Source organism: Phaethon aethereus (genome assembly GCF_964289735.1).
Source record: "Phaethon aethereus genome assembly, chromosome: 1".
In the NCBI taxonomy this organism is placed as follows: Eukaryota; Metazoa; Chordata; class Aves; order Phaethontiformes; family Phaethontidae; genus Phaethon; species Phaethon aethereus.
The window spans coordinates 85,641,290-85,661,581 of NC_138575.1; the positions used below are offsets into that span (position 1 = coordinate 85,641,290).

The 20,292-nt window shown below is 41.2% G+C and overlaps 1 protein-coding gene across 1 annotated transcript in view; it reads left to right on the forward strand.

Moving 5' to 3' along the window:
• TULP3 (TUB like protein 3) overlaps nt 1-13,060 on the forward strand; it is a gene marked incomplete at its 5' end in the record, with an annotated part of 31,188 nt that extends 18,128 nt beyond the window's left edge. The window contains 9 exons of the mRNA XM_082014155.1: nt 826-988; nt 2,953-3,129; nt 4,997-5,127; nt 6,895-7,092; nt 7,337-7,449; nt 7,850-7,964; nt 9,870-9,968; nt 12,149-12,320; nt 12,837-13,060. Coding sequence (XP_081870281.1) covers nt 826-988; nt 2,953-3,129; nt 4,997-5,127; nt 6,895-7,092; nt 7,337-7,449; nt 7,850-7,964; nt 9,870-9,968; nt 12,149-12,320; nt 12,837-12,970 — 1,302 coding nt within the window. The 3' untranslated portion in view covers nt 12,971-13,060. The remainder of the gene's footprint in view (nt 1-825; nt 989-2,952; nt 3,130-4,996; nt 5,128-6,894; nt 7,093-7,336; nt 7,450-7,849; nt 7,965-9,869; nt 9,969-12,148; nt 12,321-12,836) is intronic.
• Between the last annotated feature and the right edge of the window lie 7,232 nt (nt 13,061-20,292).

The window sequence follows — 20,292 nt, forward strand, 5'->3', positions numbered from 1 at the left end:
CCTAGAAGATGATAGCTTTTGAGACAAATACATTTTCCTTTGCAAGTCCTGACTTGTTTTTACTGCATTTTGACAGCATTTGTAACTGCAATGACAGAGTGAGCCTGGTTAAGGATTTTTAGAAATGTTATGCTAATACTTACTGTATTAGACTTAATTGCCATATAATGCATAGGGCAAGGGCTCTCATCTTTATTCTGGCATTTTCAGATAGTCTTGGAGATAGTTCTCTTAATACAAAGTTAGCTTAATTGTACAAAAGAAGGAGGAAAAATTCTACATTCCCTGTATGCCCAGGAAATTGTTGTCCTAAACCATTGAATGTTTAGTCCAATCATAACTGCAGCAGAAAGAGCGGAGAGTCCTTGTGAGCTGTTTTGTCTACTCTATCAGCTTAAGTAGGATGCATGATAATAAAATTGCATGAATGTATACATTTTATGAATATACATTATAACATTTACTTTGTGAAATATTTCATATTGGATTATAAATGACTGATTAATTTGTCTATTTATATTAAGGATTGCTGCAGTTTAGACTGGATGAAAGGAATTAAAATTATCTGCTGATGGTCTCAGGATAGATCAGAAAATAAGCAGGTGTCCATATCACCCATCAACCACTGATGGAGAATCAAAGGCGATGTCTCACTCCAAAGACAGTGATATCTGTTTCTAGGTTTTTTTGTAAGAGATTACAAGAGTATTTCAGGTTTATTGGAGATCCTGATCAGTGACGTGTCATTGCCAATGGCTGAGGCATGTTTTCTGCCCCTCTGTATGTGGTTACTCATCCTTATTTCACACTTTTTCTTTATTTCAGAGAGCTCTTCTAGAGAAGAAGCAGAGGAAGAAACGTCTTGATCCCTTGATGGTACAGCCAAATCCTGAGGCAAAGCTGCGTAGGTCAAAGCCCAAAGGGTGTGAAGAGCAGACTCCTTTAGTAGAAACTCCTACCCCTTTCCACAGTGATGTTATGTTACATGGTGAGTAATCAACCTGATTGCAACAATGTTCCCCAAAATGCCAGTGCATGCATTTTGTCACAGATGGGCACCTGTGTTGCTGTGACAGTGGTCAAGTGATGAACAAGGTTGATTACATACCTTTCTATGTACCAAAGTAGAATTCTAGTACAGTATGGTTGAGCAATACTGAACTGTAAAATCAAACAAAAACCTTACTTTGAGTTTTGTGACAGCTGAGAATCTTCATGTGCCTTTGAGTAATCTCTCCTTTGTGTTAGGCTAAGAAGAACTGTAGAAATGGGTTAGGAACTTCTATAAAAGTAGGGAGATACAAATCCAAAGCAAGAGAGTCTTATGAAGCTGTAGGGTAAAGAAAAGGGAATAATCCAGTAGTGACTGCCAGTACTTTTCTTAATGGTATCATGGTATACTCCATCTCAAGACTGCGTATGACTGAATGATAAAGTAGACACGAGCAAAACGAAAGTCTTATGAATATTGATTAGGTTCTTGCTGGTTTTTACCTCATCTATTGTTTTCTGTGGGCTTCAGGGAGACCACTGAAACATGAAAAACAAGTCACTATAGTGGTCCGAAAAGTCACAAGCACAAAGTAATATTGGAGCCAAAGGCAATAACTCAGTGGTCTCAAAACATTACAGTAAAATAGTGACCATTGTTAGAAGTGAAAAGAAACACAGTAGTGAGAGCCTGAAGATTTCCATGTCACAGAGAGGAAAAAAGAATAGCAATGAAATCCGTACATTCCAGTGGAAGTGTCAAGAAGTAGTTTGAGCGCCAGGATCCCATCAGCCTATCAAGAAAGTAACAGGAAACATCCTAAGGCTTTGAGCTACATGCTATTGCAGGATATTATAATACCACCATTATTATAATAATAGGGAATTAATGTGTAGAGCTGAATTTTAAAAACCCAAACAAAACAGTGTTACCTAGTTTGAAGATCACATTTGGAACTATGTTATCCCCTGTCTTTTGAATGTTTTACTTGTTCTCCAGATGTCTTTCAGGATCATAGGATGGGGAGGAAAGTGGTGATGTGGTGATTTAAACACATTTATGTGTTTAAAATTGGGTGGGAGAAAGCTTCTGTTAAAAGACACTTTTAAGTCAGAAAGAGAGTGGGAGAAAAGATTGATATAACTTCTAAGTTAGGAGACTTCAGTAGTGCTGAAACTACAAGGAAGGAAAATGAAAACTAGCTGCTCCCTCACTAGCTTCTGTAGTTCTCAAGCTTCCTCAGTACAAATGAATCCTGTTAAGAAGTGGTAACAGCAGCAAACATGTCAGAAATATGATGACTAGATAAAGCAGTGAAGTTTGAAAAAGGAAAACAGTGGGAAAGCAAGAAAGCCAAAGCTGGAGCTACACTTCTATACTGTGTGCTACACAAACATGTATTAAGTATTATGCCAGAACATGACATCAAGATGTCTCCGCCAATTATGAAGTGCAGTGCAAAGCTGTGTTGCATGTGGAAATTTCATTTCTACCAAAAAAATAGAGGGCATCCATTTACAGTTTTTTCTGCCTGTGGCTGTAGATATTTTTATCAAATTGATTTGTGATGTTCACTGTAGAGCATTCACTTATTGGCATGGGAGCAAACAAGGAACCTGAAGGAGAAGGAAATAGAGTAGTTGCCTATAAATAAATTGAAAGATATCAATATGCATGACAAATACAACTCATTTTAATTGCTTAAGCCCTTATAAAAAAGTAGACGCAATCACTATATTTATAAATGGAGAAACTGATACCTGATATGTTAAAAGTAATAGGCAGTCTGTACCAGAGTCAGGCCTGACTCCTCCCAAGTCTTCTCACAAAAGTTGAACAAGTATACATCAGTACTTTAAAGGGATGCTTCAGCAAGGGAAGGTGAAAAGAAAAACCATCCTGGGATGTGTCTTTAGCCATGAAAAATAGACTTTAGCATTCTGTTTCATTTTGGCCTGCAGGCATTGATGGACCAGCTGCTTTCCTGAAATCAGAAGTGCAAGATTTGGGGACCAAGCTCCAAACTCTCTCTGCTGGATCTTCCAAAACAGAAGACAATGCAGATCAGGAAAATGATGGAGAGACTCAAACAGACACAGAAGGCAAGCCAGATCTGCAAGAAATCTTGCAGAAACGAGGTAAGAGTTGATAATGGGCAAAGGTCTTTTTCAAGGCCCTTCTACTTCTTATAATTTTTTTTCAGTAGCATTAAAAAACCTAAAAAATACAAGGAATCATGAAACAAGTGTCTATAGGATATTACTTCTAAATGCAGAACTAATAGATTCTACAGCATGTAGAAGTACAGAACTGCAGTTCCTTCTTCTGATATTAATTGGAGCATACCAGTTATGTTTTAAAGGTTTATCAATGTGCTGTATAATTTATGGCCTTTCCAAGGAAGTTGGTGACAAAATTCTATACTTCACATTTTGCTAAAGTTCAGGGTATTTTTATTCCAGACTTATTATACCTGGGTATAATGCTTGAATATTTTCACAACAGCAGAACCCTCTATAGCCAGTAAGTGCTATAATTTAACTGTTTAGGAGACTAACAGGAAAGGTGTTCTTCCTGAGTCAGAGACTGTCACAATCAACAGCTTTAGAGTTTTTTATTCAATAGTTATAGCCCATTGAGTAGTTTCTCAGCGGAGTGTCCATCTCTGTCTGCCAAGTATCTTATGTCACTGCCAGTACCACAGGAAACCTTTTTTGTGGCATGCAGCTTAAGCACTTTGCAGCATAATAATGGCTAGTGTTTAATATGGTACATGGCTTGTTTTCATTCTGCAGAGCATGTCTCCCAAAATGTTTCCAGCACATTAATATATTAAGGTACCACCATATGTAGAAATACTTCCATTCAGTTGGCACATGCAACAGCTGCTTACTTATAGAGAGCAACATTACACAAGAGTCAGGAAAGGAAGCAGGAGATCATCCAGAAACTTCAGGGGAAATTAGTGGAGATAGAATATAAACAGTAAATTTTGAAATTGGCTGGAGTACTAGGGTTAACGCCTTTCCTCTTTCCAAATGTGCTTTGTGAAGTTTACTGACAGGTTGTTAAGACTATGTTTTTCTGTTTCATCTGAGACAAAGAACTTCCAGCAGTGCCTCTTCTATGCAGTGCCATGTTGGAGCACTGTTATCATACTGATGCTCAGATAATAATTCAGCTTAGCAGGCTGTGTGTGTTCATTTTCTATAGCACTTTATGTGCTTTTTCCATTCTAAAGCCAAATTAAAGAATGGAATCACAGAACAAAATGATGCTATTCCAAGTGGAAGGAAACACTAAAGTCATGTATACAGAAGCTATAAATATAAATATCTTTATAAATGTCTTTATCCAGAGTTATTTTAGCTATATACCCACAGTCATCTCTACATAACTCTGCTTAGGTTAGTAAGTCCTGGAACTACACAATCTGTGCTTCTGTTTTAAAAATCAAATCATTAGTAGTATTCATGAGACCTGAATTATTGCTACTGATCTAAGAATAGGAGGGGGTCTTACTGAAAAATTATTATACTTCATTTCAGTGTGTATAAAACTAAGGGGAAATGGTAAAGGATGTAAACTGTACAGACAGAGTCCAACTTACAGGATAGCTGTCAGCATATTAATCTGGATTTCCTTTTTTTGTTCTTAAGACATGGAGGGCTTTTTTGCATGAAAATAGGCAAAATTAATTCAATGACAGCATATACTAAGGAATATGTTACATCATGTAATATCATGTAAAATATGTATTAAAAAAAGCCTGACAGCTGCTTAATCATCTGCACAGTTGACAGCTGCAAACAGTCACTAGGGGTTTGAATTACAAGGCTCAGGAAGCCATACAGCATGTGAAGAAAATCAGCAGTTGAAACAACTGAAATCAATTAAACGAGTAAAAGCAGAATAGCCATGCAAGAGTCTTCTATGAATTAGTGATGCCATGAACTCATGACACCTTCTTTCAGAGGTTACCTACTTGATCCTGTATTCTGACAGGAATTTCAGGCAGTTTGAATTTTGATGAGGAGGACACAGAAGAGGAAGAAACTAGTAAGAGACCAGCATCTCATTCACAGTATCCTGAATCTGAGAGGCCTAGTTCTGCAACCAGCGAGAAATCTTCTGCAGTAAGTGTCTTGAAATCCATTTCTGATGAGAACTGGGCACATGCTTGATTTTAGTACCCCTTGAGCACTAGGTTAAAATATAGTAGTTGCAACTACAGTAGCTAGCATCCCTGAAGGCAGAGGAGGGTCATGATTGTCAGGTTGTCTGACTGAAGGGCCATCAAGTTAAACACAAAGATCTAGTAATGATCAAAGGAACAATGGTGGGCAGAGGAACCCAAGTAGCCTAATCAGTGAAGATGGGAACACAATGAATCAGCTACTCCTAAGACCCTCAAAGGAGACAGATTAGGCCATTATCTGTGGTGTACAATCCACCAAGATGACTCAGAGAAACTCTGAAATGCTGTACAAACTTAGAGGGATCACTGCCTGAAGGTTTATAGCATGTATTGTGGGATGCAAGGGAGAACAGAATTTTGGGATGGAATAGAGGATTCTGGGATTGGACAAAACCTCAGATGGGGTGTTTAGGGGAAGGGACTCATGAGGGAAAAGAAAGAGGTCAAGGTGGGTCAGGAAGTAATAAGCATGGGAAAACAGGGAGCAAAGGAGGTAAGAAGCAGCAGATGCATGTGAACAGCTGCAAGACAGTATGCCTGTCTGGCCAAGCCTTGTGCCTGATTACTGCAGCATGTCCTACCATCTTCTAAAATTCCGTTTCTAACTATTTCCTATGTGAATGTGTTCTTGCGTACATCTGTGTGTGTGTGAGAGAAATACATACGTACGCTGGCAGACTGTATGATGGACTAACCAGTGAGTTGGAAGAGACTACCGTCAGGAAAACCTAGGGTCTGAGCTAGTGGCCTGATAAAGGGCATAGGGATTGGGCATGAACGCTGGACAGCCTTAAAAGTCCATGCTACTATTCAAAAGTCCCATGTGAGTATATTTGTCAGGTGACTGTGTGTATGTTGTGCTGCAGTAGTGGGTGAGTCGTACAAGAGGACTGGGTGCTACTTGAGAGACTGGGCTATGGGTGCCAACTGCTAGAGATAAGGGGTGAGAGTGCTGGAGAGGGGAAGGGGGGAGATTCACTAGTGAATTTCAAGTTTGTGTGTTTTCGCTCAGATTTCTTACTGGCTATACCTGGGAATGGGGATAAACCAGCAATTTCATCTCCAAGGCCCAGTAAGGGAGGAATTTCCTGGGTTCTACAATCCACAGGATTCAGCTACCTCTAAGAAAAATTTACTTTAATGACCTATACCAGATTTCCATTAGAATTCCAGTTCCTTTGGTGACCATAACTTGCATCCTGACGGTACATATTGTTCTAAGGTTCTTCCAGCATTTAGTTGAGGTGGTTCCACTGCCAGCTTACTCCGTTTCTGCTACTGTTTTGAACCAACATCATCTCAGTGCTCATTTTGGTCACAAAAATACCAGCCTGTCTTACTGCAGCATCCATCAGTCCAGCTTATCAAGCTGCCTTATTTCCCATAGAGTGTTTGAAGCTCTAAAAGCAGAGAGGCTCTTTGCTTAGAATATTTACAGTTTCTCATCCTATTTTCCCCTTCCTAGCAATTCACTTATCTCTGGTTAATGGGTACTTTTTCTCCCCTTCCCTTGGAGGGCTAGTCTTTCCTCAGAGTAAAAGTCTTCAACCACTTTTTTCAGAGAAACACAGGTGGTCTCTCTTAACTTCCCTTTCCCAAGTATGTTCTTTAGACATGATACCTTCTCTTTCAACAGGCCTTTCTTTTCTTGGGGAATACCAGAGCCTCTGATATTAATTTGCTAATATGATGGTTCTTCCCACAGGAAACAGGTGCTTCCTGTAGTACATCCCCTCAGGCAGATGCACAGCTGGGAGAAGTAGAGAACTTGGAGGATTTTGCATTACGCCCTGCACCCCGTGGTGTTACAGTCAAGTGTCGAATCACTAGAGATAAGAAGGGGATGGGCCGGGGCCTCTTCCCTACTTATTACATGCATCTGGAAAGGGATGACAACAGAAAGGTATTGGAAGCAGCACACATTATCTTGAGTATTATACCACAGAATATTTTGGTGTAAGGGAGAGCTTGGAGGAATAGGCTTTCAGGGTGTGCACCTGTGGAAGAGATCAAAATTGTAGAGACAGTATTAACAGCACAGAACAAAAAGGGGAATGGATGTGGGAAATTAAGAGAGAACAGTTTGGATAGCAATGCCTCTGCATTCTTACAAAGCTCCAGTCTTGATCAAAGTTTTGTATTTCCAGACATTCCTTCTTGCAGGGAGAAAACGAAAAAAGAGCAAAACGTCCAATTACCTCATATCAGTTGACCCAACTGATTTATCTCGAGAAGGGGAAGGTTTCATTGGAAAACTCAGGTGAGAACCACAGATGAAAACTACAGACAGGAGAGAGTGGATTTTCATTTTAGTTGAGTTGGGATTATGAACAGCAATCTGGTATCAATTCAGAGAGAATGAACTTGCATCGTCCTGCTTGATGTAATCTGTATTCACCTGAGTTGGCAACCTTTCTCCAGCATTACCGTTCACCGTGGCAATCCAGAGAAGAAATTCTGGTTTGATACTTTTCCAGGATAAGTTACAGGCTCAGTTCACTATGGGCACTTCATGGAAGCTCCTTACTGAGCTGGCAACAGGAAGATACAGATGGCAGGAGATGTGTATTTTCACTGTGCTGTACAAATACCTTCAGAAGATGACAAAACTTTCCGCTGATGCTTCTCTCTTTCTCTGTCTTTCCATAACCTGACATTAGGTCAAACCTCATGGGAACTAAATTTACAGTCTATGACAATGGAGTTAGCCCAGTTAAGGCACGAAGTCTAGTGGAAAAGGCTCATACAAGACAGGAGCTTGCAGCTATTTGTTATGTAAGTAGTGCCTCTCCCCTTTTGCCCCTTTCTTTTTTGGTTACTGAGGAAACAGGGCTTACAAAATCATGCTGCCTGGAAGCCTCCTCCCCTTAACTTTGGAACAAACTGACCAATCTCAACCAGATACAACAAAGGGCAGAGGCCTCAAAGACAAGTTCTTACAAGTTTAATGGGCCGGGGCTGGGAGGGGAGTAATCAATGCCAGAGGAGGGAGAGAGACCCAAGCTAACATACTGATAACTTTCTTATCTGGCCTCATTCAGTGTGTGGCCAATCAGCATATCCTTTACATGGAGCCAGCCATAATATGAACTGCCTCTTGCCCAGCTGGTATCTGGTGGACACTAAGAAGGAACTGGGAGTAGTACGCTGTGAAGTAGAGTTACTCCTTTGCAGAGCCAAAGACTTTTTGGTGGATAGGAAGGAGCTGGTATTATTTCAGTAGCAGCTTGTTGTTGGTAAGGATATGGTTCCAGGGGAAATCATGATTTGCTAGCTCTGTCCTAGAGGTGTTCTTTTGGTCTTCTGGATCACCTCAATCTAGGCTTCAGAGTGAGGAGGCACTTCTGGACACTCCAGAATTATGTGAGGGTTCTCATGTCACATTGTTTCATATTCCAGCCCTGAAGTTTGAGTAAAATTTGAGGTTCTTTACAAAATGATGGCCAGTCAAGTGGAAGGACTTTTATTTTTATCACAGGCAGAAAGTTAAAGGCACGTTAACCTATTAGAGCATGATCTTGATTTTTTTTGCTGTTGATCTTAATGGCCCTTGGGAAAAAAATTGGTGTGATAATTCCAGTACTAGCCTGTTTACAGAAGTATCACTGGATATTTTCTTTGTATACAGTGTTCTTCAGTTCCCTACCCAATTGTACATAGCAGGGTGTTAAAATGAGTGTGCAGCAGACAATATAAAGTCAGCTTTTCAGATTTATGAACTTTTATATACAAGAAGCTCATAAAGTTTATGTATGAATAAAATCAGTATCCTCATTCTCATATGTGCCCCTAGATTTTCTGAAGTGAAATAATAGAGGTTGCAACTCCAACTCCAGGTTCTGTATCTGCAAAATGCACTAGCATGGGAGGAGAAGCAGTATCACTTCTATCAAACAATTTAGTACTTCTGAAATATTCTGGCCTTTTAATTTGCCTTTGGCATTTTTAAAGGTTATCACTGACATTGTTACAGAACACTTTAAATGGACCCTTGGATTTTGGTTGACATTAAATGGATGGTTTGAGAATGCTAAGACTTTTTTTCCTTTGCTTTTTGTACCAAATTTATACCAAATCCACTTGGAGCAGTACAGTGCAGTGCATCCATCCTGGAAAAATCTGCTTGTCCTAAGACTGAAGCTTGGACAGATGCTGAATACTTTGCCTTCTGGATCTGTCCTTATTCATTTATAAAAGAGCATGATTTGAGAGAAGATTGTAGGTATGCTCTTAAACACAAATAACACCTAAAGAAGAATGTCATTTGTTCTTCAGGAACATTTTAGCCTGAATGGTGATATATATATAACAGACTCAGGTCAAAGATATTTGCCTTTTACCATACTTGAGGCTTGTTCACTAGCAAGATTTTAGCAGTTTTGCCTCTGATGCAAAAACTTACGCCTGGAAATTGCACTTGTCTCATTTTGTTATAAATGTTTCATTAGGTTAACAGGTGCACTCTAAATTAGGTAATACTATGTATGTCTTTTAATGCAGTTCTCAGAATGGGAGAGAAAGCTGTTCTCAGTGATTAAACACAGTTGCAGTTAGATAACTGCTACTACAGATGTAGCTAGCAAACCTCTAAAATAGAAATGTGGATTCAAATCCAGTTTTTCTGTCTTTCCTTCTTTGAGATCTCATTTACTGAAAATAATGTCTTCCCTTGTCTTTCAGGAAACCAATGTGTTAGGATTCAAGGGTCCCAGAAAAATGTCTGTGATCATTCCAGGAATGAATATGAATCATAAGCGAATTCCAATCCGTCCACGAAATGTGAGTTATGAAGTTTGGTCGTATCTCAGATTGGAGGAAGAGATCAAAACTTTCTCATAGAGGTCTGGGTGTTACTGACAGTCATGTTTTTTAGAGCAAGGTTGTTAATACCCAGGGCTTTAGCAAGTCTCATGGAGAGTAAATACAATGTAGCCTAAAGGTGTTAATTTATTTATTCTTGCCTTTTACCTAAATATTAGCCTTATGATTTATGTTTGTATCCTTACTTGTCTTTTGGTCAGCCTATTTTCTTAGCTATTGCAATGGCTAGTGTATGTTGTTGCTGTTGCACCTACAACCCCTCCTCCTTGGTGGGACCCTGTTATGCTGAGAGTTGGATGAACACAGAACAAACTTGCTTCTCCCAGGAGCTTACATTCTTAGCCAGTATATGAATTACAACACATATATAATAAATAGATAAGGTGATATTCTGGTGTAGTAGCAAGAGAGTAAATAGATTTTTGATCAGAATGTTGGTCAGTCTCTTTGTAGGAATTGTAGAAAAGGAGGATTATTTAAGGAGGTAGTGGGATGAGGAGAAGGATGGAGTTTTGTGGTGACTGGTGAGGATTTCTCATACATATGGGGGATAGTATAGCTAAAAGCTTACTGAACTGTATCTGAAGACATATTAAGGTGTATGATGAAAATAGTTCCATTCCCTTAATGTGGGTTTTATGTTTGGTGTGATAGAAGACCAAAAGGCAGAAAGGACAGGTGCCAACTGAAAGACATGGTTAGTGTTTTAAGCTAGAAAATGATATTTGCAGCCATGTTGTGATTAGGTATGAGTAGGACAAGAGTGTATTTGTTGAGGTCAGAGAAGAAAGGCTTTGAGTGAACATTCGGAGTCATGAGAGCCTGGAAAAGAGTTTTAATTTTTGTGAATGGGCAGGAAAATTGTATCTGGAGGTGGTCATTTATTCATCATCTTTCAATTGGTATTGCCAGCTCCGCTGTCAGTACAGTAAAGATTCCATGGCTCTACCTTTAATTTTTGCTCCTATTTTCACAACTGTTTTGCTAGCAAGCAGGTGTGCTGACAGTGGACAAGGCTGAAACACAAACCTGTTCTGAAAAGTTGGCAAAGCTTTCACTGTGGGGGTTTGACTCTGTCTTCCTTCTCTGTAGTGTGATGCCTCCCATTAAGCAATACTGCCCCCACTTCAAAGGAGGAAAAATTGCATCTAAATGCAGTTGGTGCCAATTCTTAAAGTTCTTTTTGCATCTTTAAAAAAGTAAATAAAGATAAAATAAAGATATAAAGTAGCTATTTTAAACTGAACAGTAAGTTTTATTTAAGTTATCCTCAAAAATCCACTATCATATCTGTATATAATACTAAAACAGTTACTATAGCTGTATCAATCAGACCTCCACAACAGGTTGTTTTCTGATAATTGTTTCCCATTAAATAACTTCAGTTTTGATTCTTTTTCTTGGGAGTTTTAGCATATATTATTTCAGTTTGGATTTCATTTGCTGCCCAACTTTTAAAATTAAACCATATGTCATGTTGTTTCACTCACTACTATTTGCAACTCCTTGTAATTAATTCTGTTTGTCAAATTTAATGTGCTATTTTACCTTCTTTTTATATCTTTTTGGTTTTATTTCTCTCTGTTTTTCATATTGTGCATCACTTATTAGACCCAATAGGATGACATTTAACCTACTTAAGGCATATTTACAGCCCACTGCAGCCTTTGGACTTTCTACTGAAGCACCTCAGGGCCTGGCATTTTGCAGTTAATTGTAGATTATTTTCTTTTGTTTCAAAGTTTAGAATGTTAGAAATGGAAGTTGGATCCAACTGGATCAGAGAAGGCTTGAGACTTAGAAAGATTTCCTGCCAGCAGGATGGCAGTCATCTGTGGCCTGTGAATTGCTTCCTTTCCTACGTGCACACTTCCTTCTCTCTCACTCTTTTTCCTTGTTTAGGTGGAAATATGGCAATAGCTTATTGAATGGAAAGTAATGCTTGGACTGGGAATCCATGAAAATATCTTCCTGGTACTTACAGGAAATTTTTAGTGGGACTGACTTTAAGTGCTGTCATTGTGTTTTGTTAAACAGGGATTGACATTCAAGTGACAGACTGCACACACATGAGAAAGGCAGTACTCAAAAGCAGAGCCATTACAAATCTGATAAATGTATTTCTTTCTTCTGAACAGAAACGTGAGAGTCTGCTGTCAAAATGGCAAAACAGAAATTTAGAGAACCTCATTGAGTTGCACAACAAGGCTCCAGTCTGGAACGATGATACTCAGTCCTATGTTTTGAATTTCCATGGGAGAGTCACTCAGGCCTCAGTGAAGAACTTCCAGATTGTCCATGACAATGACCGTAAGCGCCTGGTGGAGAGTGTGTGGGGCTTATTTGAGCAGGGAAAACCCAATTTATTTCATGAGGTTTGGGAGGAATAGGACATGCTTCCTGGAGAAGAGAGCATGGGTGGAAGAATTCAGCTCAGGGTTACTGGGGACTTCTCAGCTGTCAAGAAAATTATATAAGGCCTCCCTTTTTCTGGGGTGGGTGCAGAGACTGGTGTCCATAGCTGCAGCAAAAGAGGGGGCAAATGCAAACTTCCCGAAGGGAAAGAGAAGAATTAATACAGCACCTTCAGCCCAGCAAAAGAGTGGTTTGAGCTTTGGTTCTGAAAAGAAAGATAATCTCTAGAATAACACAGTCACTCTAGAGAACAGATTTCAAGGCCACTCCGGTGAGAAAGGATGGATACACCAACCACATACATTTGAGACTGCCAGATGTGTGGGTTTTTGTTTGTGGTTGGTTTGGGGTTTTTTTTTTCTTTGCTTCACTGTGAAATTGTTGGTCTCTGAATCTTTCTTTTCTCCCCAGCTGACTACATTGTGATGCAGTTTGGTCGTGTAGCAGAAGATGTGTTCACTCTGGACTATAATTATCCTCTCTCTGCTCTTCAGGCCTTTGCTATTGCACTCTCCAGCTTTGATAGTAAATTGGCCTGTGAATGAGAGACAACAGACTTGAAACATGGAACTCACTCCCATCCCTGCATCTTGTTGTAAGAGTTCCAGGTGGAGTAATGAAAAGCACATTGGGGATGGAAAGGACTGGAGGACAGACTTCTGCAAGTTGATTAGAAAGCAAATATTAGGCTTCAGAGCATTATGGTAGTTGACAGTAGACCATTTTAGGAGATTGTCCCAAGACTGAGCAGTCTCTGTATGCATTGTGGAAGAACAAGAAATATGGGTGATGTTTTTGTCATTGGTGTTGATTCTGCTTTCCAAATCCTTGTAACAGATGCTGCATGAGAGCAGGCTAAGGAATTTAGGCCACTAATTGCAACCCTTTGCAGCTAGGATTAGAAAAATAATAGTTTAGTGTTACCTTGGGAATTCCACAGTGCCCCTGAAGATGATGATATTGATCTGATCAGGAACTCGTAAGTTCCTGATCAGATGAATTCAGAAAAAAGGAGGACAGTAATTGGCATGTGTTCTCTTTTGCCCTATGTAGCATTTTGCTGTCTGTTACAAGAGTCAGATACAGAAGGATTCAAGTTATGTCTCTGTGCAACCATAGGTAATGTTCAACAAACACAGAGCTGGAATGGGACATTAGCTCTAATAAAACACTTTTCTCTTACTCTGTGGGATGATTCTTTGTTAAGGCTGATAGTCCAGTTCACTTTCCATTAATTTCTAATTGCTCAATATTCCTTGACAGTTTTTTTACCAAATAAAGAACTATCAAATCTCAAATGCTCCCTTTTTAGTTGGTGATACTGTATCCATTGCTGTTTCTGTTATTCTTGACCATGTGAAAAAATTAGACTGAAGAGATGATAGAATCTGACTGAATTTGGCAAAAGGCAATATTGTAACAATATATAGTACTATTCCTGAAAAGCACTGTTCTGATTGATTTAATCTAGACTGTAAGGTGGTCAGAAATATTTTTTAATTTATCCATTGTTTGAAAAATTTGCTACATTTTTAGGAATAATTTTTTTAACGTAAGATTATCTCAAATCATGACATATTAAAGTAGATTTTATATTAATAATTTTAACATGACTATAAGGAATTACCTCAAAAGGACATTATAGATGTTTTCAAAGGCATTAGTAAGTTTAAAAAAATTAAGAAATACATCACGGGGCTTTGCAATGTGTCCTTCCGGTGTTCCATTTTTAATGCTGGATGTACAATATGGAAACTGTAGGTCACAGCATAGAATGCTTCTTGATTCATACGGCCTTGATTCATCAGAGTGAATTGCTGCACACTGTGACACATAAGCCTCATAGCGCACACATCTGCTGTGTACTAAAGCAGAGAACAGTTACTGTCTTGCCTATTTCATGCCTGTTATGCATATTCATGATGATCCTGGAAAACTGTCCCTCTATGGAGAAAAGAATAGGTGTTCTCCAGCTTTGGACGTTGTCATTGTCAGCAGACTAACTCTGTTTCAAGCTCCGAAGAGAGAGATTTATTGCTTGTGGTCTCTGAAGTCTTTGCAGTGGTAGATATCACTTGCTCTTTCAGAATAATAAAACTTTGTGAAGACATTTTCTGATGCTGCCAGGAAAAAAAATTATGGTAATCATGTGTAAACTCTGTATTTAACTGTAAATTATGAATTGATGCTGAGAACTACAGCTCGCTTATCTCAAAGATGCCCATTCTACATTAGCTGGTGAGCCATTGTCTTGAGATGATCTCATGAGCAGACCAGTCTTGAAGAGAACTTGAATCGTGGGTCTCTGTTGTGCCTTCATATACTTCCTGCTTATCAGGCTGAAGACAATACCTGGCAGTGTTTTCCAGTTGTGCTCTTCTGAGCTCTTGGCTGATGGCTCTGCATTCCCTCTACCCATCCAGAAAAACAAAGTCAGTTTGTTACCTGTCTGATTATTTTTCTGACTAGGACTGTGTGAAAGAAACTGCCTTATGTTAGTTTGGAGTGACCTGAGGGTAGAATGCTAATTTTCAATTCAAGATTATTTTCTCTGTGCTCAGAAAGCCACAGTAACATCCCTTTACTCACCCTTTCAGCTAGGCTTGTCAGCAGTGGCTTTTCAAGCTATTAGTTGACATCAGGTGATCCTAGCAGAGTCAGGGCCTCTGGGTCTCAGTCAAATTATGCAGACAGATGAACTGATTCAGTGCTCTTTTATCAGATACTGTTCTACATTAATTGTATTTATAACTTTTATATCTAACTGAAAATAAACTAATTTATATATTGAAAAAATCCTTAATTCTAAATGAGGTTTTTTGGGGTTTTTTTAGGATTTTGCTGTCACTTCTGGGTGTTCTTTGTTACTCCTGTACTAGATACTACCTCAGTTTCTTGTTGTCTTATATCTCATCTCTCTTCTTACTCACCCTTTCCTTTGAAATTCTGAGTTCTCTTTCTTCGTGGTGTTTTTTCTTTCATACACTTAGAAGTCTGGGAATAAATGTAAGGTTAGTCTCTCTAATACTTTTTTCCCCCCTCCATCAGCAGGTCTTCCTGTATAGTTCTTGGTTTCCATTTGATTATCTTGTTACGCTTGTTGCACTTCTCTGCCCCATGTTTTTTATGTTTCTCCCAGCATCCAGTTAGGGCTTTTGAGGTGGTTCTTTATGCATTTTCCTACCCTCCATCTGAACCTGTCCTCCTGTTGAAGTACAATACCACATATTTCTGAATCAAGAACTGAAATAATACAAGGCTAGGAGAAACACTAAGTTGAAGTGGTTATTTTTTCCCCTCTTTCCACTGGGAGAAATATGAACTTCAGTAAGAGGAGATACAGTGGTTCTGATAATCAGAAACTGACACAGCTCTCAATGTGTAGGCCCTATTCTTCATGCACCTTTTTTCCCCACTATTTCTATCTGAGCCAAATTAAGTCTAGTTGGGAGAGAAAACTAAGCAAGCAGTACTACTGGTATTTGTTCTTAGTACAGTAATATTAGTTGCATACATGCAAATGTAACATTCTTGAAATCTCAGAGATATCTTAAAACAAAGAAGGAAGTATATTAAACTATTAAATATGAATCCTAAAGGCAGGCCTAGTAGACTAAAACAGCTCCTAGGCTGCTTGTAAGTTAGTATATAGCTAGTAAGCTACTTGGCTCACAAACATAAAAGTGAATAATTTCTTGCTCTTCTCAGGGTCAGTCCCACTCTCACTGAAGTTTTGCTGCTGAATTTGGTAGCAATAGGACAGGGGGTTTTGTTACTGTTGGCCTAATAATTATATTATACTTGGTGTGCTCCTCTACTTGCTGGTATTAACCACTCTGTAGATATCAGTTGACATTGAATTAGGTTTCCTGGTACAGAAGACAAACGAAGCCTTCCCCTTAACCCACATTCCCCCCAGATTTACAGGTCAAGAGCTAAGATTTTGTGCGAAGTCTTGTGAAACTGAACTATGGACAGATTCCTTCCTTGACAGAGTAAAGCGTCTCATCTTCTCTGCCACAGTGTCAAACTGTTGTACATAACTGCAATTTGGAACTACTACAGCTGAAACCCAGAACTAAGACAGACATTAAAGGTATCCTCCAGCAAAGAGATTTTGGCCCAGGATATGAAGATGAGTAGAAAAGGAACACTGGTGTAAGGACCTCCCTGTTAACAGAGAAAACAGCCTGCTTCAGCTGTGAAGTGGTAAGAATTGAAAGCCCTGCTATGAAGGAAGGCAGAGACCTTGTATCCACTGTTAACTCTTGTATCTTTTGAAATGCACAGAGTTTTTTGCATTCTCATTCCACCCCTTAACATGTTCTATAGGGAATTATTCTTTTCCTCCTGGAAGCTGGATGTCACTTCTTTGGTCCCAAAATGGGATAAAGATCCAGAAGTAAACTAATTTCAACAAAACACATTAAAGTAAAGGCTATTATAATTGTAACCTGCTTTGGTAATTTAACATTTAATTAAGAGAATAACATAAACATGGGTGAATGTATTCTAGATGATGGAATTTGTGATCATTTACTTTGATTACTGCTCTCTACAACTACCTAAAAGGGGGTTGTGGCAACGTGGGTGTTGGTCTCTTCTCCCAAGTAACTAACGATAGGATGAGAGGAAATGGCCTCAAGTTGTGCCAGGGGAGGTTTAGATTGGATATTAGGAAAAATTTCTTCACCGAGAGGGTGGTCAAGCATTGGAACAGGCTGCCCAGGGAGGTGGTGGAGTCAACATCACTGGAAGTATTCAAAAAACATGTGGACATGGCACTTCCAGACATGGTTTAGGGGGCTTGGTGGCGTTGGGTTAATGGTTGGACTTGATGATCTTGAAGGTTCTTTCCAACCTTAGTGATTCTGTGATTAAATTAACATTTTCAAACAAGGCGAACCATTGCATTGTCTGCAACAAAACAGCTTAAAATTATGATGAAAACAAAGGATTGATTTTTTAAATTGTTAATTTAATAGAGGCCTTTATTTATTAAAGGGAAAGTAATACTGTTTTACTGTGAAAAGTTACTTTATTTTAAAAGCTGCATATCAAAATCATTCCGATAGAGTACAGATAGGGTTGGGGAATTAAGTCTGATCAGCTTCCCCAACTCCCTCTGCTTTCTGTTTTAAGCAGAATAGTTTGCTTCCACATTAACCACCAGTAAAGAAAAAAAAAAAAAAACCCAAACCACCAAAACCCCTCTATTCTCTTGAGTGGGTTTCCACATGCAATTAACTAGAGTACTGCAAACAATTTGTGTGATGATTCACAGGAAGGAATAGGTTTCAATTCCTTCTCTTTAAGCTATGTTGATTCTGCAGGGAAATGGGAGCAAAACAATACGTTAGTCACATAATCATGAGACCTGGGCTAGAATTCACAGTGAACAGATGTGATGAGAAGTGAGCTACCTTTAATATATATTTATTTTTCATAAAATTACATGTTTTAAAATATGGCTTAGTAGAAATAGTGGCTAAATGAGATCATTACAGGGCTTTATATAACAAACAAAACCCCACAAAATCATGTCATTGAATTTTGTAACTTCATCCTATTTATACTGTATATACTCTCGATTCCTACAGTTGTATTGGAACACTTTTTTTCTTATGTATTCATAAAATAAAATTATTGCTGCATTGCCTTACAAAGAAAAGCAATTGTAAATGTACTAAAAGGAATTACCAATATCACTTATCTTCAGCACTGCCAAACTAAAAAAAAAAAACAAAAACCCAACCCAACCCCACCCCCCCAAACCCCCCAAAACAGTGAAGTTAGCCTTCCACAGCCCAAGGCTAAGTTTATGAAGTTCATGGGCTTTGCCATCTGGTTTCTGAGGCCTTGGGCCACATTTAGGTCCTGTTTTCAGTCTTTTCTCTGCAACTTGAAAGCGTTATGAACTTTTTTAGCTTTAGGTTCTTACCAAAACCTGAGATTTTTCTTAATCCATTTCTTCAATACATTTAAGTTTTAAACGAAGCTAACTGTGTCATAGCTCTGCCAGAGGTAGTTCTGTGCACACCAGGCACATGTGACAAAGTCACCAGCTGGAAACATGAAAAAGTTTATTTGCTGATGTAGCTGCACTGCCCCAAGCTGCTAATAGGATGGTTACTTTTACTAAACTTGGTGTTTTACCACTGCTTTTGTTTTGGGGATGTGGTTTTCCAACCCTAGTGCAACTCTCAGTCTTGTATCGGCGTTTTCTAGTGCTGCACGTTGACATTCCTGTCTGAACGGATAGGAAAAGAGCAGCTTCGTCGTGAGACTAAGAAAAGCCCCAGAAGACATCCCTCTCCTGTTAGGCGAGTAGTTTATTTTCCGGGATGCTTGCGGGACGATTAAACCGTTATAACTGCTGCTGCGGCGTTGGGCCTGGTTTGTTTTGCAATGGCTCGGCTACACTGGGTGGAAATCGCAACACGTCCCTAAGGGGCTTCGAAGAAGTGTTGCCCGCGGGCCGCGCCTGGCTCGAAGGGTCCAGCCCCTGCGCCGGGTGGGGGCTGGGGGTGCCGCCGGGAGGGGAGCCCCCTCACCCGGCGCTCGGCCCCGGCGGGCGGCTGCTGGGCCGCCGCATCTCCGCCCCTGGGAAAGCACCAGGCACGCGGCGGCGGCTCCAGGGCTTTTCCCCCGGCCGAGGCCGGCCCGTCCCGGAGGCGGACTCCAACTTCACCGCGCCCGCCCTCGCTGCCGCGCCGATTCCTGGAGGCGGCAGCGCCTCAGCCGCTGCCGGCGCTCCGGCCCCCCCCCCCCCCCCCTTCCTCCGCTCCCCCCTCGCTGCTGCCCGGGGTTTCCTTCCTCCGCCGGCCCCCTCTTCCGGCCATTGCCCGCGTTCCCTCCACCCCGGGAGGGAACACGGCCCCCGGCTGGGGAGCTTCGGCCCCGCTGGGTTTTGTTCCCAACTCCGCCTCGGCCCGTCTCTCGCCTCCCCCCGGCCACAGTCCCCTCCCCAGCCCGGCGTTAGCCGGCAGTCCCCTCCCTCGGCCGCGTTCATTTCATACCAACTCTCATTCCTCGCATTCCTCACTTCCTCCTTTCAAACTCCAGGGGAAATAAAAACCCTCCCTTTTCCTCCCAAACTCCTGCCCGGCCGCGGCCGCCGCCGCCCCCTCCCTGCCGCTGCCCGGGCTCGCCCTTCCGCCGGTCGCGCCGCGCCCCGCAGGTGAGTGAGTGAGTGAGCGCGCGCGTCGTGCCCCGCGCCCGTCGGGCCTGGCTGCCCCCCGCCCCGCTCCCCGGCCCAGCATTGTTGGCGCCGTCCCCGCCGCTGCGGGACCAGGGGAAGCGGTCGCCCTGAGGGCAGCCGCGGCTCCCCGGCAACTTTTTCCCTTCTCTCCGGCTTCGTGGTGGCGATGTGAGCGAGAAGCTGACGCGCCCGCTCCCCCTGTCCAAGCACCCGCTCCCACCCCTGTGGGCTCGGGGGTGGGGATCGGGCGGGAGCGAGGGGCAGGCGAGCAGTAACAGCCCTCGTCTGCTCTTTTGGCAGAAAGTCCTGGAGCAGAAGGAGAATTTGAAGCCGGTCCCCGCTGCGCCTGCGGAGCAGCAGCCGCTCTTGCCTCGCGCAGGTCAGGACACGCGATTTGGCGATCGCTTTCGCGCGGGTTGAAGGGGCGCGGGTGCCTGCAGGAGAGAGGGTGAAAAGCGGGGTTTGGAGGCGGTCATGTGCGACGGAGGAGGCACAAGCGTACAAAGGGAGCGATGAGAACATCCTCAATGGAGGCTCCGGCGGCTTCCCCCGTCGGGAAGGGGCTGCCGGCGCTGGGACTTGGAGAACTCGTCGCTTGCCGCATCGGCAGAAAACTGCTAGCACTTCTAACGGGAAAAAATAGGTTTCTGTACCGTTTGTAGAGAT